This window comes from Gymnogyps californianus, chromosome Z, assembly GCF_018139145.2.
Source record: "Gymnogyps californianus isolate 813 chromosome Z, ASM1813914v2, whole genome shotgun sequence".
Taxonomy (NCBI): domain Eukaryota; kingdom Metazoa; phylum Chordata; class Aves; order Accipitriformes; family Cathartidae; genus Gymnogyps; species Gymnogyps californianus.
The window spans coordinates 44536342-44561085 of NC_059500.1; the positions used below are offsets into that span (position 1 = coordinate 44536342).

The 24744-nt window shown below is 40.2% G+C and overlaps 1 protein-coding gene across 1 annotated transcript in view; it reads right to left on the reverse strand.

Annotated features, from left to right (window-relative positions):
• Nucleotides 1-24744, reverse strand: part of TRPM3 (transient receptor potential cation channel subfamily M member 3) — a 146311-nt gene that overhangs the window by 35516 nt on the left and 86051 nt on the right. Inside the window, exons 10-15 of the mRNA XM_050913591.1 lie at nt 22901-23035; nt 20209-20259; nt 13533-13673; nt 10700-10989; nt 9625-9853; nt 6854-7021 (exon numbers count right to left, since the gene is read on the reverse strand). Coding sequence (XP_050769548.1) covers nt 6854-7021; nt 9625-9853; nt 10700-10989; nt 13533-13673; nt 20209-20259; nt 22901-23035 — 1014 coding nt within the window. The remainder of the gene's footprint in view (nt 1-6853; nt 7022-9624; nt 9854-10699; nt 10990-13532; nt 13674-20208; nt 20260-22900; nt 23036-24744) is intronic.

Consider the following 24744-nt stretch of genomic DNA (forward strand, 5'->3'; position numbering starts at 1 on the left):
CACTACAGCATTAAGGCCTTGGATTGAAAGATCCTTCTACATGATTGTAGCTTCTTCCATAATGAAGTTCCAGACTGCTCATGCACTGCCTCTGTTAGGCTTGATCTCACTGTTACTAGTGCAATTCGGACTCATTGAAGAGCTACGCTGAGCTCCAGGAACACATACTTAACAAGTCCTCAGCTATAAGTGCAAACCTAACAGGCAAACGATGGTAATATTTTGTTTACTCTTAACTTCATGGTCAGCTGCAGAGAGGCGGAAGGAGTGACTGAACTATATGCTCACTGAAGTTAATGCTTAAAAGAAGGTGTTCCTTTGTATTTAGAGTAGTGTGATCTATTAAGTGTTCTTTCTGAAACAATTCTTTTGTGAATAGTAGACTAAGAGTGGATTTTAGGTCACTGTGCCCTGAGCAAGTTCTTACTATTTAGTTTGTGGCAGCACCTATAGATTGTAGCACTCCTGCACTGAAAGCAATTGCAAGAATTGAGATGTAACTGTCCTATCTAAGTATGCAGCGATTGTATGATGATGCTTTTATTTAAATGTTTCTATAATGTTTTTCTACAAGTAGATCAAAGCACTTTCATACTTTTATGTTAACTGAAACAAACTTTCACCATCCCTGAAGATAACACTGTTCTCATCTGCAACTTAAAAACTAAGCCCCTAAAGAGAACAATTAGATGCCAGACATATTGTCTTTCAATAAAGAGGTCCTTCTTTTATCTATCCCTGTGCTCTCTGATTCAACAGGATGTTCAGCACATATTTAACTAATCAGCTTCAGGTGAGCTATTTGACCTGGTTCAAGTGCCCTGCAGGAACAGGAGATGCACTTCTCACATATTTAAAAGTAAGAATCACAATCTTTCCTTTTCTTCCTTTTTCTAGGCCTCATGTGGAGCTTATTCATATATGTCTTTGGTCCTGTAAAGTAGTAATTTGTAATGATAAACTGATGACCACATTTTTTTTTCTTTCAGTCAGTGTAGAGTTTTGTAACGTTATTAGGACCATGTATGGTCCTAGATGGCTCCTGCCTAATATTTGTCTTTCACTTCATTTACGCAGTTAGTTTTTTCTTCTGGTATTATTACTTTCCATGTGGTCCCTTATATTCTTGAATTTGACTATGCACAGATGTTGCCCTGCACATTTTTAATGAAATAGAACAAAGATTCAGGACACAAGTATACTGCACTGAAACTAACCTGCTGAGATCCTCTTAAAACTGTAGCCTGCTTTGATAAAGTTACCTATTTCCTTTACTTTTTATGCCTGCAGATTTCTAAGTTCATTGCCATAAATGTAGACAAAACAATGCATATTAAAAGATAAAATATACCTCCTGTTGACTCTCACAGAGCACAAAAAAATCCCTTAAAAGTCCATCAAGAGTTTCATAAAAAAGGAAGAAGATGAAATGGCTGTTAAGCAAAGGAGAAGGGTTCTTATTAGATAAGCAGATAGTCTGCAAGAACATGAGACTTACTGAATATAACTATAGTAGCAGAGATTACACAACCTTCACAGAACCCCAGGTATTGTTACCCAAAGTCTACAAAACCAAAGTGATTCCCTGATCTGTATCAGGGATTGTTTATTTGGGAAAAAAAAGTAGAATATGATCTGAATGCTTTGGGAAAATTATAGCCCAAGAAGGTACTCATTTCTTTGCTTCTCTCTACCTCCTGATGCTGTTTTAGGGAAAGCTGCCACCTGGTGCTACAGAGTTTTCTGTAGCTTTTCCCAAGGCTTTGTCTCTGCTGTCCTCTGGTGCTCAAGAATTTTGCAGTGGAGTGAAAATGAATGCTGGCAGCTTTAACAAATGAGCAGTGCCGTGCTTTAGTGAAAGGGATTATTTTACAGAATTTAAATCCTTCACGATTTTATAAATTTACTAATTCTGAGACACCCTTAGCTCTCACTGGAATCAGTGAGTTGTGGATGTTTTTAGGATAATGCTCTTTCAGTACCTGGATTTCTGCTTTAGCTCATGGATGCTGATTTCCTGTTTGCTATTGCTTTCTTGTTGATGCTGCTGCTGTAATTTTATCTTGTTATCTTTTGAATTAATTGAATTGTATAATATTAACCTCTCCCCTCCCCCATGCTACAGATGGGGAATTGCTCTGAGATGGCTGGGGATTAGATTTGAACCTGATGTCCCCTACCGTTAATTATATCACAGTATTAACAAATTGAAAAGCCTCCCCATTAGAAACATACAGCAATAACCTAACTGACTGTGTTAACAGAATAGCTGCAATGCCAAATGTGAACAAATGTGTTTTCACTTGGAAGGGGAAGCAATAGGGTGGGAATAACTCAAGACACTGCTCTGTGTGGGCAGCATCTCTTTCTCTAATACACAATTTTGTCCATGATTCACCATGAGTCATGCAAGGTAAGCCCGACAGCAGCTCAACTACATTGCAAAGTACAGTACAACTGCATCATTTTAGCCTGAGGGGATTGATGTGCGCATAGATTTTACATGGAGATTTTTCTAATCAGGATTCTGGTTTGTTTGTTTTTTTTGGGGGGGGGCATATTTTGTTTTATGTAATTGAGGACTGTTCACTGATAGGGAACCAGGACGGTTTTGGGTTGTGCATTTTTGCATTAATATATGTTAAGGATCCTATAATATGTTTATCTGCTTTATAATTAAATAACAGGAATTTCAGTCCTGCTAGAATGATCATAGGCTCTTCAAATTTTATCCTTAGTGAAATCTACATGCTACATATAAAGTTACCCCGTATTCACACAGAACTGGTGTGGAAACAGTACATAGCTGGGTGGATATACTATACCCCTCTCTGCACACGCCACTGTATCCTATGCTATGTATGGAAATGCTGCCTCCATGGTAGTTGTTCTAGGGTTGCCATTCCCTGCCTTGAAATACTGGTAGGAAAAAAGGTTTAATGCCTTTGAGTTACAGGTGTGTAAAATTGGATTTTGCGTGTGCTCAGTGGTTCTTTAAGGTGAATACAGAGGAGCAGGGCTAAAGTACCAGGAGCTCAGTCATCCTGGCTGCTGAGCATGGCAAAGGACACAGAGAGTGCCAGGGCAGTTGTGTGGGGTGGTATGGGAGGTTTCCAAAACCCTTGGAGAAACAGAGGGAAATCCCTCCTTATGGAGAGGGCCAGAACTTCTGCCTCATGACTGCTGGCAGTGTCTCCCACTCCTGTTTCCCAGATGAGCTGAAGGGATGCCTTGCTGCTGGCATGTGAGATGCTTCGAGCACCATCCCCCGACGGGGTGGGTGAGATGGGCCAGGGGCATGAGGACACTAGTCTTCAACCTTTCCTATCTTAAGAACTGTATTTTTAGTGATACAATATTTGGTTGTTTCTTGCCGTGGAGAAAAGGCTAAGAATATATACTACAGATGAAATAACGTGAGCCCAGAGGCCAATACAACTAGCTTTGCTGCTGCTGAAAAGTCCTAACTCAAACTCTTAGGGATGCCCATGGAAGTCCAAATTTCTTATTTGATGTGGAAAATTAGAACAAAATGAGCAAAACAACAACTGAAACATCTTCTAAAGGACTTAGATGAGTTATTCTGTGTTCTGAAATAAGACCATTTACTGGGGAACTCTAAAACTCAAACAATAAGGCACTGAATAGGGATGAGGATGCTCCAAGTTATGGCTTCCAGAATCAGTATTATTTTGGGAGGAGGGTAGACTGCTGGCATTTCTGACTGACCTAAAAATCAGCAACTAATTGCACAAATACAAAATGTCCCTGGCCTTTACACTTTAGTGCCCTTCTACTCCTCTATGTCTAATATTCAGGATTAATGACTGGCAGCTCCATGCGTAAATTGTGGTAAATTCCTTGGTGCTGAGGGAGCAGTGATAAGAGCAGTATTCAAGCATGTTTTTATGAGTAGCTGCTATAAGGGAAGTCTGTTGCCTAGCATCTAGGTGTTAAAGAAATGTGTGCCCAGCACTCTCATATATCTGTTATAAAGTTAAAAGCAGGTGTGAGTAACAAGTAGTTTACAGTGAATAAACACTACATCTTTATAGTATATCCAAATGTTGAGCTACCCACAGATCCTTTGAGAGGAGCACAAAACGAATGCATACTCGCATGCAGATGCAGCCATGCGGAGACTTACTTCACTGTTGCTGTAGTCTGTGTGATCACATTATTCTGTGTAAATGAGGTGTAAAATAGCGCAAAAATCACTGCGGCCTTGTACGTCATCCACTCTGCACAAGTGCAGTCCAGAGGAAGAAACTGACTCTTTTGGCGTATCATTAGTCACCTGGGCTTAGCAGTGCAGGGCACACAAGACTTCATAAGAAATCAATGAACAGACCTTGACTAGATATGATCTCTTTATTTTAGCAGTACTTTTATAAAAATGCATATGGGCGTAATATTATAGGAAGACAGAGACTTGAGAAGTATTCACTGGGAATGATTAGAAATAGAGCTAGGCAGATTGTTTGGATGATATATTATTTGCCAGAAATGGACTTCTGAGGTGACCAAAATGATTTTTAGTTCATCAATTTTGTTTGTTTAAGCTTTAAGCTGAACAAAGCTCAGAAACCCAAACCATGGAAAAACTGTGAAAATATTTTAAGCAGTCATGTGCCAATTAAGTAAATGAATAAAAGAAAACTGTAGTAATCACAAAAAAAAATCTATTTTTTTGTTCTGAAAGGAAAAAATGTGGAGAAAAATATGCAGGTCATTCTGAATACAATATTCGCGAGCTATGGTTAGGGTGAGTGACGGATCTATTGAGCCAGAGTTCAGCAATTGATCAAACATTTGTGATATCACATCACAATCAATTATTAATCTTAATGAACTATGAATAAAGTATCCTTAATATAGGTGTGGCTAAAGGGAAACTTCACAAAGGCACTTCCCAAACAGTCTTGCAGGCACCCTCTCATCAGTGGAGAAGAGACTGGAACTAACTTATGCCAGACCCTTTGACTAAGGCTGGAACAACGCAAAACTTCAATCTAAAATATTTTGCTATATTTAAAACATGTCAGGTAGGAACATTCTCCCTGACACGGTGCCTGCAGGTGACTAAATATAACTGGCTATGGCATCTAACCACAGAAATATATGCAAAGGTCTCTTTGTTAGCAAATCATCTCTCCTCACCACTGAAGGGCACCTGGGTGAAGAAGCTGTGTTAGAAGTCCTAAAGCACAGTATAGATTATATGCAGAAATATTAAGTCAGCAGTAGGGTACCAAAGATATTGTTTCTAAACTTGCTGGACTCCACAGAAACAGTTCTATTTTATAGAAAAGGTTGTAAGTGTCTGAAACTTCACTAGAATGATGCATCAAATTTGAAGGAGTTAAGGGCAGAGTCAATGACAGGAAAGACCAATAGGACTGGCAGCACATGGAAAGGAGAAGGGAGGGAACATCTAAGACTCGTCTGGAAAAGCAGATCCGGTTCACACATCACTTCCTTGTAGCAGGAGTCAGAAGGTAAAAAGGAAACACAGTATTGTAGACAAGAAACCAGGAGCTGGGATAACTGCAGAGAGATGGAAATGACTTCCTCCCCAAATTTCTCCCCATTGCCAAGAAAAAGGCAGCTTGCAAAGTGCTTATTTGATTTGAATAGGCACTTCATAAGTGGATCAGAAGCCAGGGATAGTAAACTGCAATTAATAGCTAATGAGCGGAGAATGGCCCATTGCTGCTATTCTGGCTTCTGGTCCTTCCCAACGGCCAGGTTCTTGCCTGCAAACGGGTCCTGTAGGTGGGTCTTGTGGGTTGCTCCTTCGGCTTGCCTGCATATTGGGTCCTGTAGGCAGGTCCTTCTGCCTGCCTGCAGACGGGGTCCTGCGGGCAGCTCCTGCTGTTTGCCTGTGGGAAACAGTCTGGGTTTTGTTTGTTTTTTTTGTTTGGTTTTTTTTTTTTTTTTTAAAATTAACCAGGAAAATCTCTTTTACTTCTATGCCTCTGTCCTGACCTTGACCAACTGTGGTTGAGTTTTAAGCCTTTCAAAGACACCACATTCAAACTCAAATGAAAGCAAACCAAACTAAGCTAAGGCAGGTCTGATAGCTCATATGATAATTGCCCAAATTAAAAAGTGTCAAACAAGTCTGAGAACAAGAGACTGGAAGTAGGTGACTTGTATAGTTTTCAGAGGTTTAGCTATTTGATTCTCTCTGTGGTGCAAATTATTCCTCTAAGGCTATGTTACTAATACAGACAAGTCCTTCCTTACACAATTCTGCTGAGCTGCAGAAGCTCTTAGTAGGGGCTGAGCTGTCTAGCTGCTTGCTAATGTCTTCAGTGGATTAAAAACTGCATGTGTGTCTGTGTGAGAGGCAATGACCACAAATTCATAAATAATTTTGAAAAAAGTTTTCATCATTTTTCTTGCCTGTTTGCACACTTACTTGCCCTCTAATGAAGTTAAACCAAAAGAAAAAAAGTAATCTCTAGCTTCTATGAACCTTTGGGCATTTCCACCCAAAGGAAGACTTAGCAAGCTTCTTTTCTACCAGAGAGGCCCACTCATCTATCATGGCTGAGTGCTTTCAATACTGTAATCTCATGAATTTATTTCAGACAACGTGGCGTCAAATTGAATAAAAATATGAGGATATTACATCACAACATGATGCTTCAGCATCACATGCACTGCTGCAACATCGAGACACAATGATGCCAACTTGTCTGGTTTAAGTCCCACTGAGGAGAGGGGAGTGTTAAGAGTGGTATCCTATCATCGGCTAAATTTAGCCATCAGACAGCCTGCAACGCCCACAGAGGTGGGGATAACAAATTGACAGCACTGAGGCTGGTGATTTATTGTCGGCACTTACGGTGAGTTCCATGTCCTCCTCCTCTTTTTCCTTCACTGGCTTCTCTGGTTCCTCTGGCTCCTTCTCTTGAAGATGGATCTCGTTGGCCTGGGACATGTAAGGCATATCATCTTTGTTCTTGAACTCCAAGCTGAGGATTGAAGGAGGAAGTAGAATTCCTAGAATTACCTAAAGCAATAATAATGATAACAATAATCATCACAGTAAACAGATTACCGTCATGATGGCTACTTAGTATCAAATGGAACAACTCCCTCAGGACATTTAGGAAAAGAAAGCTATGCGTGCATGTGAGTTTCTACGACAATAAGAGTATTTGTCACTTGGGGTAATGTTATCAGAGCTCCGTAGTGAAACAAAGCACGTAACTTCTATTAGCATTGCTGTGAGTGCTATGGCTAATTGCCTCTCTTGAGTATTTTAGCTGCTTGCTCATCAGATGCGTATTGTTACATACCAGAATATATGTACAAAATATTACATAAGGTCAATGGCAGGTGGGACCATGGGGGTGTTCAGACCTTGGACCTGCAAATTTCTGCATTTTACATAATAGACAATATCAGTGTAAATGACACGCAAGCAGTACTAATTTCTACAGAGAGGGTTAATAGGTCTCAAGTTCTCTGTGTTCATACTTAATGCATACAGGTAGTCAAGGCGTAAGCGTGTGTGGATCTGAGGAGATAAGGCAAAGCCAGCAATAGCAAATGCTGATGTGCTTAGCTATGTGGTCCCCTTAGATTTTACTTCAGTAACCTGGCAGCTGTGTAATGCTCACATTAATGCCAGCTCTTTCTTTTCTGCCTTCCATCTCTTATGATGTGGGAGTACAGAAACCATTAAAATTACCTTGTGTGGATGTAAGCAATGAACGATGCTTGGGGTTAAATCAGTAGTATAACTGAAGAGATATCATAATAATAGAAAAAGAAGTGGCCTGTCTGTATTCACAAGCACAATAGCTTTTCCTGGTTTTCCTGTAATCTCATGGAAAATGATTTTGTTATAAATCTCTCCCTAAATGACAGTGAAACCAGATAGTTAGCTTGTTGGCAGGTCAGGGAGGGTGACTGCTTCTGCTCACCATATCGACAGACAGCATGTGTGTTGTTGAAACCATCCAAAGTACTGCAATTAGGAGCAGTTAGCATATATGAATGCTGTGCCCAGCGCTGGAAGAGCTGAGCACCAGGCTGCCTGCACTGCTCCTGCACTCGGCTTGCTGCAAAAGGATGTGTCCAGGGAGAGGGGCTTACAGGCAGACCTGGCTTCCCTGAGAGGCTATTTTTATGAACAGGCAAGATTAACAATTGCATCTCCCCCTCCCGTTGGTGCTATACATCCCTGGTGAGACTCTAAAGAATTACTTTCAGCCTTCTTGCCATTTGCCACTTTCGATGGGAGAAAACTGTTCATGGGAAATAATCCATGACTCATGCTTGCAAATTTATTTCTTTGCCATGCTGCCTCTTCCTCAACTAGCTTGTAGCCTGCTTTAGCTTTAAACAGGCCCTGCTAATGAGCTTCAGTGAAATAAAACACAGACTAGAAACTGAGTAAAGGATCCTTGTGAAGCCCTGATGTTATGAGAAGCTGACAGGAAACAGAGTCTGTTACCTTCAGTTATTCATTGTGAAAGAAAGGTCTATTTTATGGCTTAAGAGATGCATGCTGCAAAGAAGAAAGCATGCAGTGGGAAATGAGTTGCTGCACTGATCCCCATCCCCAGGTTGAGTATCTGCAAAGCCAAGCAGTGAACAAGGCAGCAGTCCCTCTGAAGGGCAATGGGCCTATGAGATGAGTCAGAAAAATAGGTAGTAAAGATGTCTCCAAATGTGACAATGCTTTCTATCTGTAAGGAGAACAATATTTATGCACAGCTCCTGCAGGAGGATGATGAGAATGCTATCAGCCACTTATTCTCATTCATCACTGTCACTGGATTAGACCCAGTACAATAACGATGCACATACTCATAAGCATTCTCATCATTACTGAACATCTTTTCACACAGCAAAACAGCTGAGCAATTACCACTTTTCATACACACGATCAATGCAGGAAAGAGAAACCCGTCACTGAAAATACTTCTCAGTCATCTGGGAGGAAGAGGCAATTCCTGGTTATGTCCTGACTGGTGAGTACTTTGGTGAAGGTAAAAGATGCCAGCCCATGGACACAAATTCACCTCCCAGAATTCACCTTGCTCTGTTAGCAGTTTCACTAACTGTGGAAGTAAAGCTTAAACAGCTTTGTAAATTGAATTATCCCCTAGATTCTCTAAGGTAGTCCCTTCAGGTTAGTCATCAGGAAGATTGGCAGGGGATTGCAAGAAAATTTGTACTGCTTGCTTTGGCCTGTTCTGGGAAAGGTTGTCAGATCAGCACCTTTCACTAGCGGTTAATTCACTTACACATCCTTTTTCTTTATTTATCTTTAAAAACCTTGGCTAACTCCTCAAGTACCCAGGCAGGGTGACATACTAACCTCCTGGCTCAATTCTTATTCTGATAACTCTCACTGATGCCAGAGGCATCATCATCTTTAAGAAAGATGATGAAAAAACTAAATAACATGCTTTGAACTTGGGTTTGTGATAAGCTCCCTGCTGAAAAACTGAACACAGGAAGACTATACCCTGCTTAATGTCACTACAAATAAGCACCTGAAATGTGGCTAATTGAGCCAGCTATTACTGATTTCTTGTGAGCCCCGTCACTATCTATTAGAACTCCTCTGACTTAATTTTACTTTAAAACACTGCTGACCTTTAGGCCAGAATTTTTGCGCATCCGGAGACGACCCATCCACATATCTGTGAGCAGCATTTGGCTGCAAGTGTGAGCAATGAAGTCCCTGTGCTTGGCTGCCACTGCGAGCTGCAGGCATGTGGCGTTGCTCCAGTTCTTCAGCTCGTAGGTCAGCAGTTTCATTGCCAGTTGCTCATCCTGCTTGTATGACTGGTCCAACAGCTCCACCGCCAACTGGCCGAAGTCCCTGCAACAGAGGGACATTTGTTCATTCCCATTAGCCCAAGCAGCCTGCTGCAGAAAACACCCCTCTGCAAATGACAGCCTCTGCAAGGCGGGGTATCACCTTCCATCATGCAAATCGTGATGTTGACTGCACACATGGAAACCCACATTTTCAAATGTGAGTGGCTAATGGTAGGCATATAAATAAGTGCCCTGACTTAGCAGTGATGAGCACCCACACCTACCAGCTGTTGGCTCCCACCTGCCTGCCCACCTCCCTGACATTTTCTAGCTGAAATCCTCTGGTGATCTGCAGCTTAGAGCATTGCTTCTGTGCTGTCTGCCCGTGGCTTTGTGGTCAAATCTCCTGGAAAAAGGAGTGTCCAATACCTTTTTTCAAATTCTGTGTCTCAGGCTTTTAATATCCAGACAGATTATTATGGAATCTAGTATCTTGGCTTGCTCACCTAAGCGTGAGCTCTTGGTTAATTAACACTTCTGCCCAACTATTATGTTTGTAAGGATTTCAACAATTGTTCTGCTTGGGATGAACAGAGCATCTTGAAAAAGCACAGGGAAATGTTGCAGCCTGACTCTTAAGGCCTCAGGGAAAACACGTAGACAATACAGATATTTCATTGCCTTCTTGACACCTTCTCATTTCAGAAGTTATACTGCTAGCAACTCTGCTTCTCTGGCAGACATTGTTTAAAAGCCATTTAGACTTTCTCTAAAGGGACTGCATTTTCCCTACAAGTTAGAAATGAAAGCAAGGTACAGATAAGCAAATTCCAGGCAGGTTCAGCAGCCTCTCTCCCTTCTTTTTTTATTTTTTAACCCAGGAAAGTATACATGAAAGAAAATTCACCTGGAATTATGGTTCAGCTCTTGGGATATGTCATCCACCATGTCGTTTTCTGACGCTTCGTGGGCCATGGCTTTGCAGAGTTTACATGCCACCAGTGCTTTTGCCATAGCCTCTTCCCCATGCTGCCAAAAGAAGAGGGCCATCTTCTGACGCTTCATCAGCACAGCCCACACCATCAGCTCGTGGAATGGGAAGGGGAAATGATTGATCTCCGGGTCATCCAAATCAATATCAACTTCTTCTTCTTTTTTTTTTGTTGTTTTCCTCCCTCGCCGCAAAGGGACATCGTCCTGTGAGAATTGTAGAGAAATTTTTTCACCAGTAAAGGAACTGAATCAATTCACACAATTCATTGGAGTCAGTACCTGAGATGTCAAACACATTCCCTGCAGGCCAGCCCCTTCATCTTTTTTGGACAAAATATTTAACACAGGAAAACAATGAAAAAAGTCTTGGTCCATGCACTGTAATTAACAAGTCAGTAACCCCATACCTAAACACAGGGAAAAAGAGCTTTGGACTATCACTCTGAACTGTTCTTTCTCCCTAAGAACACGGAGCACAATCACACAATATCCAGAACCATTTTGGAAAAGCCACCATTAAAATAAAGCTGAGAGTTCACTCCAAATATAACATCTGTTGTAATGCATCCGCCTCGTTCCACCTCCAGAAAGTACATATCCAGGGGATGTTCTGGTCTGCTGAAGACTCCCTCCCTGCTTATTCTTGTGTTTTCTCCTTTTATGTTCTCACAAGAGTAGGAATCTCCTTTCTTCACTCCCATTCTGCCTTTGTATCCCATGTTTATCCCTTCTTTCTCCAGCTCTTTGTTGTTTCTATCGCCTTTAGTTTCTTTCCTATTTTAGCCTACTGCTTTTATCAGATGAGCTGACCTATTCTGTGCTGCGTCTGTGGACAGCAAAATGAAAGTTGTTGTATAAAATAAACAAGAAAACACCACTATCTCCTTGAAGCATCTGGGTAGCCAAAAGTGTCAACAAAACTGATAGAAATTTGGCCCACGTAAAGATTTCTGCATCATTCTCTGCAACTGCTTCATTTCTCCGAACACATTTTAAAGTTATATAGTTATCTGACTGAAATTCTGCTTGGCCTGACAGACTGAAACATTTTGTTTAATCTTCATGAAGAGAAAAATGATGCATAGAGGGGGCAGAGCCTTCTTTTCTCTTGTCTATCCCCTGGAGTTTTATTAAGAAATGTTTCTTAATCTGGCCCTTGCATAAACAAGTTATCTGGATGAAAAACACAATTTGTGTGGCACATTTCTCATGCAAAACTTGAAAACAACTATTGGTGCCTTCATTACAGTGAATTTAAACATTATCTTGATACAGCGTATATTTGTCAAAGAAGGAAAAGACATTAAGATTTATCACAGGTTGCCTACCTCCATTCCCAACAGTTTCAGGGCTTTTGGCTGTACAAAAAAGTTAGAAAAAAGTTATTTCTCCCAGAAGGATGATGAAAAATTACAACTATATGTGTATACATACATACATGCATGTGTAACATGATGTATAACATATAATATAGAGTATATAATAAACAATATATAATATAGATAATATATATGTAATGAAGTGTCATGTAATATACATATATACATCAATCAAATAATTACATATATTTATTTAATTCAACCTTGAGTTTGACCCTATTTCACCAAAACACACAACAGAAGACATACATTTGGATTCAGGTACAAATTACAGCTAGTTTGGAGCTGTTCTAGTGGAAAAGAGATAGGAATTACTGCTAAGGCATGAATGGATTTCTCTGGAGTACATCAGTATTTTGGCCATTTCCCTGGCACACTTTTATTGACTGCTGTGGAGCTGGTCTGTATGTTGGTTCAGTATCTGTGAAATCGCTACTCAAATGCTTTTCTTGATGGAGTGACTAAGGGAAGGAAGTCTCTCCCAGCAGCTACAATTACTACCTTTCCTCTCGAAAGTGAAGAATGAAAGTGTAGGGAAACAAACAAACCCATTTCAGGTGTTTGGCTGTAACTGTTTCACAGAGCTGTTGCTCTTTAGAGCCACTAAGAACAATATTCAATGGTGTGTATTGCTAAAATCACAGGAGATGAAAATATGAGGTAAAAATAGACAAAGAAAGAACTACAAATCCTACTGGGAGCAGTTGAGCAGATTTTTCTTCATGCTGGATTGGGTCGGTGGCATTATGGATGACAATAAATATCTTTTATGTTTTAGAAAGGTAGTAAATTTACTTTGGATTCACAGTATTGTAATCTATCAAACATGAAAACCACAAAAATACTGAATGGTGTTTTTGGCATGAGCCCACTGACTCTGCTGGAGCCACATCCAGCCAATAAAGCCAATTTTGAGTTACGGGTTTCTTTGCCCTGATACCTTCAGGCCACAATCAAGAAAATGAGCTATGAGATAGGAAATGCGTCTGTCAAAACACAAGTATTTTCATGTCTAACTCAGGTACCCTGTGGTATTATTGGTACAGGTCAAAAGACTTGTCTTTCAAAAGCTATGGATACTCATAATTACAGATTTTAGAGCCAGAGGATACTGTTTTATGTCCTGGTTTCACCAGAGCAGCAGAACCTAAAAATTTTTTCATTAAATTCATAAAAAATGTAGCTTGTATCAGTGGCTGGCTTGCAGTGTGCTGTGGTGAAATAGCTGCTATGTACATAACGGACATGAATTTGTAGACTGAATAGTGTGTGCATGTGGATACCCCCCAGCCTGGAACCATCTAAGAAACTATGGTAATTCCTGCCAGTGGGTGCAGTCATACAGACGGCAAATATCTTGCTCCTTACCCTCTTGGGCCCAAATAAATTGTGGTACAGCGTTCTGAACCGCTTTCGGGTGTAATTGCAGCGATATGCTCCTCCCATCAGGTACTCTATCACCAAACCAATATCAATCAGACTTATCCGATAATCAGGAGGTAAGTTTCCCTGCAATGAAAATAAGAAGGATGGTGGGGGGAGGAAGAAATGCTTATTACTGGTGTTGTTAAATATACTTTGTAATGATGTTAGAATAAAACAAATTAAATAGTTAAAAACAGGAATGTATTATTATGCTGGTTAATTAATTCACCTTAAAATAGATCCAACCGAAACCTGGATATTCTCGCTTGGAAAGAAGACATAAGTTAAATAAGAAGGTGAAGAACTTGTTGAAGTTACAGAAGATAACATCAGTACACAGTACTCATATTCTTCAGCTGGGGAAACAAGGAACAGGACTGCAGAACAAAAAGCACGAGGATCAGCACACTTGACAGGTCAGGTACAGTTGCTGGACTCTAGTCCTGCAAGATAGCACCTTTTCTGCATCATCTGTCCCCCACAACTCTTGTCCTGGCATCTCACATCTCTGCTGGCATTTCTTTGGACTGCCTCATCTGCACTGCCAAGGCATGGTGAAGTGACATCATGCGATATCATTTGTTCACATGGAACCAGCTCCTTCGTATGATCTTCCCATCCTGCAATGTTTCTTTCCCATGTTTGAGGAAAGGAAGGGCAGAGTGAAAGGGCTGTGTTATCTACTCTAGAGGACTTACACAGTGCATGAGTTATTATTATTGCTAGTTGCTAGAGACAAGGAGCGTCTGTTAGCATTTGTTATTGGGCTTATGTACAAATAAACACATATCGTTGCTTAAATTCCACACCTAGTATGAGGAAAACATCTGTATGTATGAAAGTAAGTATGAAAGTTGTAATAAACAAAATATCTGTGGCTAATTCTTTGGGGTTTTGTTCAAAAAGAAAACTACAGGCCTAGCAATTTTCCTAGATGGTCCCTCCTTGAACTCCCAACATATTTTACTGAAAGCCCCTCTAAGCACAGTAATCTTGCTACCTAATTTCCAGCAGTGCACGGAGATTGTCTCCCAAGAGGTGAACTATGCTTGCGGCAAGGGTCATTAGCAGGATCCTGGAAAAGACACCTACATACTTGCTCTTCCGTTTCTTTTCCTTTCTTATCCTCTGTTAAATGTAATACATATACACTATGTCTTCAGCATGCACCTTTTATTTTGAAGGGAAAAAGAATGATAAATATGTCCACATCTTATTGCCCTCACTTTGTGAACTCCCTTGCACATATCTTCCTTGTCTTCATTGTCAAGCCTGAAAACTAAGGTAACAAGTTCTCCAGTACTTATGGCTTGCAAAGCAATGAAGAAAGATCTCAGTAACAGCTTGTCTCTTACTGCATATGAATCTGAGTCTGCCTTTGAGTTAACTGGGCATTTCTATTCTCCAGTAGCAGTAAGCCTGATGTGACACCTGGCTGGCCAGAACAATTTCAGGGTGGGCTGGTCTCACGGATGTGCTGGTGAAGCACTCTTGGGGGTCTCTGGTGATGGAAGAACAAAACCCCAGCGTGGGCACATCTGCTCTTCTGTTCCCCCCTGGGAACTCCACAAGGAAAACTCCGATCCCTTTACAGGAGGAAAGGGCTAATGGGAAGGGAAAGCCCCCAAATGAAAGTGTGCCTCCTTCTCTAAATCGCCGCCTCCGAATTGTTCGGATGACAGTTTATGGTTCAGCAAGCAGTTCCCTACCAGAAAAGAAGGCATGATTCAGCAAATTGTGAATAGGTCACTCAGATCTAGAGATCTCATTAAGAACCCTGCAGATTTACAGAACCCTCTCTGTCCTGTATGTCATTGTGCAAGAGATGTGACTACAAATTAAAGGTGGAAAGAGAGGTAAATTATCCTTCTGTGAACTGTGAGTGATAGCCTTGGAAAAAGAGAAAATCACGCTAGTAAAAAATCAACTTGTATAGTCAACATTGCAGAAGGACCAGGAAATTGTAATTGCTAGCTTCAAACTTTTTCAGTGCACTGTAATAAAATAATCACATTTTCTATAACGATATACAGCACAGATTACAGTTAGGCTGTAGCTCTTTGTATGTGGTCATCAAAGGAAGGTTAGTAATTGACACGGAGCAATTTTATGACTGCCATGTCTTGCTGAAAATATCCGCATGTCTGCAGATATCTGCCTGGCTTCTCTGCAGATGTGCTTATTAGATTCAGAGCAGAGAAACACTAACGGATAGCAGATGGCAAGTGGTTCTGCAGAAGAGATGAAATGGATGCAAAGATCCTCCTTCCTCTTCTACTTCAGCCAGGAAGAGCAATGCTTATTTCCCTCCCTGCTCACCATGGTACAAACAGCACGCTGAAATGTTGAGGAAGGAAAGAGGGAGGTAGTGCTGCGGTGTACCGTGCCTAGCAGTGGGCTGGGATTCAAAGGGACAGAAGATCAAGCAAATTTAGTGGCAAAAGGTGAGCTGCCAACTACCTTTCAGTAATGTCCCTTAGCATATCCTTTTGCCCTCTTCTTACTCTTGGCTAATCTGATGGGCAGGGAAATCACTATGGTTTGCAGGAATGCATATTAGCTTAGTTTATTTCATTTTTATTCTGACCTGTTTAAAGAAAAATAACGTAAATCTAAAAATTAAATGCTGCTAGGTGTTTTTTTGTTTGTTTGTTTGTTTATTTTTTCTCCAAAATGTTCTTCTCTATCCAGAATGCTTAAGGCAATGACAGTTTTACTAGAACAAGGATGAAGGCACTGGCAGATGTGGGAGTTGTAGCTCCAAGACAGAATCGTAGTTCTTCAACAGACTCCTGCTGTCTTTATCTAAGACACTAAAACTGAATGCTTTGATATTATTAAGTGGCAAAAAATACTTGAGCAATTAAGAAAGCACAACAGGCATCAGGGTGCTGCATGTGTTAGAAAGTGTGAATTTGTTGATGTAGTTCTTCTGATTTCTAAAATTTCATAAAGGGATTTAGATAAAAAATTTCCAATAGAGTAACTTTAATAAAAGATACATCTAAACCTCCCAGATGATATTCAAACACTTTACTAAAGAAACCTCACAAATTCACAGTAGAAATACATATTTTATAGATGTACACATATGTATGGCTCCATGCTAACACACAGTTACTTTTCCAAAGCGAGCAGCCCTAGTAAAGCCAATTGGACCATCCTTGTGAGAGGACTTATGCATGTGCCAAAGCATTTGCCGTATGGGCAGACACCTTGAACCACCCTGGCAACGGTGAGTCTGCTTGTAAATGAAGCACAGTGGTGCAAGTAGGCCAGAACCCCTCCAAGAACAGCAAAAATTTGGATGGGCTAATTCTAGTACAGCCAAGGTGGTCAGGAATGACAGAGAAGAAGGTTTGATTTTCGAGTATGACAGGTACCCCAGTTAATAACCAACTAACCTTTTAATGTTGGGACAGGCTCTTCAGTGCTAATGCATTATTCTTTTCCTGAAGAAACTTCAACTTTAAACTCTAGCTAATCAATTATAGTATTTTTTCACTTCAAGTGCATTTTTATATTCAGCAGGTACCAAGTCTCTGATTTTGCATGCTGAGGAAAAAATAATACTTTCAAAATTCTGTATATTGCTTGTTAGTTCTCTTGAAATGTAGACATACAGTGGCAGTCCAAAATAAGGAACTTTGGAAACTTATATCTCCCCAGAGTGGGACTAAGGTATATTGATTACATACAATTTTTGGATTAAAGAAAAAAATCATCTGTTAATTTCTACTGATCTTCATTAGCTAGTTGAGCCAGGGAAGGATTTTTTAAAAACAACCTGTAGAGGGCAAGCTCCACTTACAGACAGGATGTCAAGCTCGGCCACTGTTTCCTCCTACATCGGTTCGTACGGTCTAGGGAAGGAAGTCTACCCTGTATATCAAATTCTGTACCCTTGCCAGGACATGTCAAAAAGGCCATGACACAAACGGTGCAGGCAGATTTGTCCCCGTATGTAGTCATGGAATTGAGAGGATCGAATAGAGAGATGAGCACAGTTGTCTCTAAAGCAGAGTCATTAAGAAGTACTTTGTCTTGTTAATATATGCAGAATTTAAGCACACTCTGATTACTGTAAATCCTTTAAGACTGTGTCTCCAGGCCTTTACAATATGCTGCCCAGGCTAACAGTCTTCACAGTGACATTTGGAAATCCAAAGAGAAAATAAATTGTTGTCTTATATGTTTGTGTGTCTGTGTGTGCGCGTTTGTGTGTGTGCGCACGTGTGTCTGTAAGCTGCCACAAACAGGATGTGGTAATGTGATTTCTGTTGTTCAAATTCTTTGCTTTATTCAGCCGGCAGGGTGGTCCTTCAAACAAAAAAAACCCCTCCTAGTGATTTATACAGCTATGTAATACAATAGTAGTAAATTAAATAATGCTTCTGTGATTTGTAAGCATCCATTTTCTATTTGAGAATTCACAATGATGCAGATGTAAATAACTTTTTATAGCATACACCCTTTTAAATAGTGCCGGTTTCAAAATTGGGATGTATGCATAAAAAGCACAGAGTATGCATATCCTTTAAGTGTTGTCTCAAGGTGACATACTACATTTTTTGTATTTATATTTTGTGATACTGTAATTAGATCTGAGAGGTTAAGTATTTGGCATCAAAACATATATAAACTCAAAAAACTAGCATCAGCAGTGTGGTCTGGTTTTCATGCACGGTGGGCCACTTAACCATCAAACAGTGATGTCCACTAAGAAGTTATCTCCAAGGAGGTGTTTTCATTTAAACTGTTGTCAGATCTGCTGACTGATTTACAGCTTGGTTGAGTGGCAGAGGATCTCCTCAGATGGCAGGGCTATGGCTAGCTGTCACTTTTCGCCGAGTGAACCATGGTTGTTCCTCATCACTGACAAAATGAGAAATACAGCCCCAGAAGTTCAGTTTTCTGATGAAGGTGCTGGAGGGCTGCACCAGGCTGTTTGCTTTTAAAGCCCCTAACTATACTCTAATGAGACTACACATTGACTTCATGTAGTGGGAATTACTGGAGACTTTAGATATGGACAGAGGAAAGAAAGATGAATTTATGGAAAAATGACCATCACCTAACATTTAGCAATCACTGTGGAATGAATAATGTCATTAAATATAGTGTAAGTTTATTTAATGTCAATGTCTATCAATATATACCTATGAGTACTGATAGTCTTTGCCTATTTTGATGCCTTTTTTCAAGAGCTCCTTTAAAAATACATCTTTTATTAGGGACTCAGACAAAGATATTGATATTATTTATTCACTCAACATACAAATTGCTGTGCCTTCGAAGGAGGACTTGGAAAGGTGATGCTGGGGAAGAGAAGGATTTTGAAAAGGAATATATTTTAAAGTAAGAAGACAGATGATGCTTGTTTCAAACTCTTATAGGCACATAAATAACTGCATATTTAGTAAAAAAAAATATTCTGGTAACTTGGGCTTCAAGAGAAGTAACCAGTTTAAATGCATTCTAGGTTTACTCGGCTCCACCCAAGGGGATTTGTGCGTAAGAACAGTTTCAGTTTCTTCTGTAGGCATTTCACACCTTCTGATGGTCGCTTAATATACTATATATAATTGAACAATGATGATGCCATGTAACACACTAACCAAAGAAAACCACCAGAACCTCCCTAAACATAACTACTGATTATTCTGCAGCATTATTTAACAGAAAGATGATATATGAAGCATTGCCACTTCCCTCTGCTCGTTGCCTTCAGTTCTGCTCAGCTGTTAGTGACAGAAGAAACCACCAAAACCTGTGCTCTTACAAAAAATCTCCATTCCTTTTTCACTCTTCTATCTAGTCCCGTGTAGAGAAATCTGCTTTCTCAAGTATGCTGCCGTTGGGGTCTGACTTACGTAATGTCCAAGGTTGTAATCTGCACATGCTTTGGGAGAATATTCAAGCTGATGAGGTCAGTTGCAGACTCAATCTCCTTACTTGATCTGTATATTTAGAGGATAAGGGATTTTCATTCACTGCTGCTGCTGTAACACTTCTAATCCTGAACACATTGCTAAAGGTATTTGGTGTCTCCTTCCTGTTACTATACCTTTCTGTGTTTCTGTCCTGCCCTCCTAATGGCTCTTTATAATTCAAGATGCTTGAAATTAACTTAATAAGGGGGCAGTGGAAAGTTGCACTACTTCTTTTTGTATATTTCTGCTGAGGAAGATGGCTACCATAAACCACACAACACAGAATGAGGAACTGTTTCAACAAACTAGGATCCAGCACAAGGATAAGGGCTATTTTACAGGCTTGGAAGTAAACTAACAACATGGAAATTAGCTTTGACAATAGTTGCAGGTATGGAAAAATACAGATAACAGCATAAATCCACACAGTATGTAAGAGCCTACAATTATGCTAGCAGAAGCACTATTACCCAAGCATCTAAAACCACAGAGAAAGCAAGCGAAAGAACTTGCTAATTGTGCTTTGTATGCAAAAATTTCATATTTGGTACATACAAACAGGACATTCCATAATGGCAGGGGAAGGAGAAGGCTCTGACTGAAAGCTCATGCAAAACAGAGTTTGTATCTAGCTACAAAAAGCAATCATAGCATTATCTCCAACCTACCGTCTATTGGACTCTTACCTTTTTGACATCCCTGACTAGATGATACAGAGTGTTGGATGGCCCATGTCTCTGCAAAGGACAAATAAAGAAGAAGAAAATAGTTTTGCATTGTCCAAAGACCTGCAAGACGTAAATGCTGAAATGGCTTTCTCACCTTAGTTTAAAAATCAGGCAACTGAGACCACTTAAATTGTACAGTGTTACCAATTTAAAAAAAAAAAAAAATTAGAAGAGCATTATTTCACCTGACTTCTCTCTTATACAAAACCCTTCAGTAAGAAAACCATAAGAACTGCCATACTGGATGAAAACTAAGGTCCTATATACCAGATTAGGCTCCTGGCTTAGGCAAAGCAGGAGCCCAGCACAACATGCACAGCCTCTGGGAGAGAGTGGAAGGAAAAACAGCTGCTTAAATGTCAGCCTTCCTGCACTCAGGATCTCCACTTCCACTGTTGGTGGCTCAGACAGCCCCTGAGCCTGACATTGCATCTAGGCTGTCTCGTCTGAAAGCAGCGCAGTCTGTGAATTTGTCCAGTCTTCTTTTGACTCCACCTAACGTGCAAAATATTCTGCAGCAGCCTCCCACAATTTCAATTATATGTTATGTGGAGAAGTACTTTCAGAACAGAAAACTGTTGTGTTTTTGACTGTTGCTGATATTTTAAGAGACACTTATGGGAGGTCTCCTTGGCTGTAACTGATGGTAGATGAGACCACTGCATAGGTGCAGAGTCAGTGTTTCCATATATACATTGCTCTGCACTTGCCAACACTTAATTTTATGTAACCCCATCACTGAGCTTGATGAGACTTTCCTGTGATTCTTCTTATGCTGCTTCAGATTTGCCTACCCTGAGTGATGCTAAATCACCTGTAAACATTGTCCCTTCAGTAGTTACTATTTTTCAGGTCACCTCTAAACAGGCTGAACAGCAGTGGTCCCAGGACAGGGTCGTGGATGACCGTGGTCAAAATGTCCTTTTGTGGTGAGAACAGACCATGTATTCCTACTCTCTGTTTTCTATCCTTCAAGTAGTTCTTAAACCACCAGTGCCTCTTATCTTCTATGCCACAATAGCTAAATTTCTTTAATAACATTTGAGGTTTTCAAATATTGTCAAACAGGTTTTGCAAAAACAAGTGGACCAAGTACAACTTCTTATACTCCTGCATGTTGACTTCAGAAATGGTAACAGATTTCTAAGGCTTAACATTTTTCTACAGAAGCTGAGTAAACTCTTTCTTGACATAAAATTGCCCCCCTCATCTATCAATTCTATTCTTTATTGTATTTTCACAAATTTGCCACGGTAGAAGTCAGATTCACTGGTTTGTAGCTTCCCAGGTCACTCTCAGAGTTCATGTTGAAATTTGGTATTTTTTAACTGGCCTTGTAATTTTTTTGGTGCTAAGGCTATTATGTATACATTAGGTCATATACCATAATTGGTAGTTTAGGCATTGCACAGCCTGGGTCTTTTGGAGCTCTTGCATGACTAATTTATGGTGATTTCTATAGCTCACAATAAATTTGTTCTAAAAGGCCTTCTTTTAGCTGTAGAACTGAAGACTTTCCTCTAACTTACTCCCGGTAAAAACTGGCTTTGGTACAAGAACTACAATGCTTATCTCTGTAGCAAGAAAGCTCATAGGCTTTTTGTTCTTAACACATAGGTGCTAGTTGATAGGCAAAGTTTAAGCCCATCAAAGATCAGATGGGAATCTGTCTCAAGGGTGGCACGGATACCTGTTCCTCTATATTTTGCACAAATTTAATGAATTCTTTTCATATTTGATATTTTTGAAAGACTGACTTCTGGTCACCACCAGTGTGAAACATCTCTGGATAACAGCCCAGTGTGGCAGCTTATGATGGCAGGGCTTCGAAAAGTACTGGCAGAAAAAAACTTTTTGAAAAGGGCTATGTACTATATCACAACCTCTCTCCAACAGACAGAACTAGCAATCCTAAGAACTAGACAATGCTTTAAGATTTTTTCCATACCACTTAAGTAATTTGAACTGATTGGTTTCTCTTGGTAGGCAATAATGATGTGAATGCTGGAATGTGTTTTGCAGTTGAGAAGCAATTTGAACCTGTGCAGTTTTATGTTCAGTTTAAGGGCAAAGATATAAAACTTGCAAACAGGCTTTTAAAAGTCAAAACTATAATTTTTGGAACACTCAGTGAGGACATGGGGAAGTCCTTCACTGTAATAGGCCTTCTGAAATCATCAGATTTCACCTTTATACTCAGAATATTAGCCTAAGAAGTTTGCTTCTATTCATTTTCTAGTGGCTGAGATTGACTAACAGTTGCAAGATTTTTCTGAAGCCATAAAGGCTTAGACTGTCAGGAGTTATGTATCACCATCCTACAGGTCGTAACTTGCCAGTTACTGCCTTCTAGCCAGTGCCATCTGCCTAAATCTCAGGTCTAATATATTGGAATTACAATGACCAGAAATCAGCTGGTACTGTGTGAGGCTTAATCCATGTTTTACAAAATCTGTACAGCAGATTAGGTGGGCAAGACATGCTGTGTTCCATTACATGAGAGACAAAGCTAAGAGACAATGAGGACTTCTACATGGAAAATTTCTGCAGCAGGTGTTGGTGATCTTGTCCATCATCATGTCGTCGTAATACGAGTGGGAGCTAGAACAATGAATATAGAGATAGAAAATTTGCCTTAGGTTGGCCCTACCGTATTGTACAATTCCTCTAGCCGGGAGATGGTGAGAAAACGATGCATGCTTACTCCATTTTCTATGAGTAATTTCACAAAATCCACTCTGTCCAACACCAGTGCATCCAGCATTGCTTGCTCAAGGGAGCCCACCTGCAAAGCAAGCGATTAATTCAGGCGATTCCTGGGCATCACAGACTGTATCTGGCTGGTCCAGTCACCCTGGCACAAGCAGGGAATCCTGACAAAATTCTGAGGGTTGCTCTGCTAAGCTTAAAATGGGATGATCACAGTTTTAGTCTGTATTGGTTTCTCTGGTTCAGGGCAGCATTTCAAAAATGAGTGTCAGAGTGTTAAGGTTAACATACTCCAGGAAATCCAGATTAGGACCAAGGAACTGGAACCCAGGAAACTGGTGACCATACCTCCATACCCTTCACTATCTCATTATTAAAGTTTATTTCTTGCTTTTCTGACAAACATTTTATCTATATTGGGTATATTTGTTATGTGCACATACACTCACTTTAATTTCGTCTTTACTAGCTTATTTCTCTGTTCCTGGTGTAAAAACTCAGGGAAACTGACACCCAGGAAGCAGAAATAGCTTCACAATTAGCATTTCTTTGGAGGGCCAAATGCAAGAGGTCTTCTTATGCAAAACGTCTCCTTTTCTATCTCTTGCAGGTTGGGGGGAGTTAGAAGGATGAGAAATTATCTCATACTTCCAGCTTTTAGCTTGCAAAATGATTGCAGCTTGCAGCACTTATGCAAATTTTTGCTATGATGTGGTGATGGAGTGATAACGATAAGGACAGTTTAGTACCATTAAAATCCCTTCTATGTTTTGATGTATACTTATGCCCAATATTGAAGACAAGATATATAGTCCTGTTCACTCCATAACTGAAAAGGTAAGGATTTTTGAAACTAGCTTTAAGGGGCAGCAAGCTCCAGAAACTACATTTAAAGCAAGCATATTTAAATAGAAGCTTTTTTTTCCTTTTGTTATAATTTTTGCATGGGGAATTATAAATGCTTATGTAATGATAGCATATGAAATTTTCATGACAATGACAAAACAAGGGTCACAGTAATGAATATTGTGATCCAATTAAACCTTCCGAATGAAGATATGGTGGGCTTTAAGGAGCTACAGGCAGAGACAGAGTCCTTCTGTTTTTTTCTGGGTGAATTCTACCACTGTAACAACTGCAGCACAAGTTGGGAGTTGACTACTCCTCCTCTGCCCCTCACAGCGTTCAACAACCCCTCTATTTACAGCCCTCCTACTCCTGCAGAGAAGCTCTGCCCACGGTGCTGCCCAGGGGAACGGTGTTGGCCAGGGAGCCTGTCCCCACGGCTGGCAGCTGGAGCATAGGATGGGGCAGACTTGAAGCAGGCAGATTGAAGCAGAGCAGCACCGGGCACAAAATTAACACCAGCTCAGGTCTGGAGCCACAGCACTTCTGTGGTAACATTGCTGATCAGCTCTCATGGTCCACTTGATGACGTCCAACATTTGTGCAGCATATTTTTGACATCTGATCATCATCAAATTCAGTATTTGCATATAAAAGCATATTGATTGAAGAGCAAAAAGAAGTTTTGCCTTTCCTTTAATTTATAGCCTAACATTGTAACATGGCTGTAAACAGATACTTGTTTTTCTCAGCTTGCAGAATCATTGCTTGATAGTATAAATGCGTTGCTTCCCATTTATTTAAAGGTGTGGTCTCTCAGTGTTAAGGCATCGCTAGATGTCACCATTTCCTTGAACAAGTGAACATATTAACATCTTTGTAACCGTGCCTGCCTTCAGTAGCTGTGAATGGGAACGTTGTGTTTGGCTGGGAGCATGA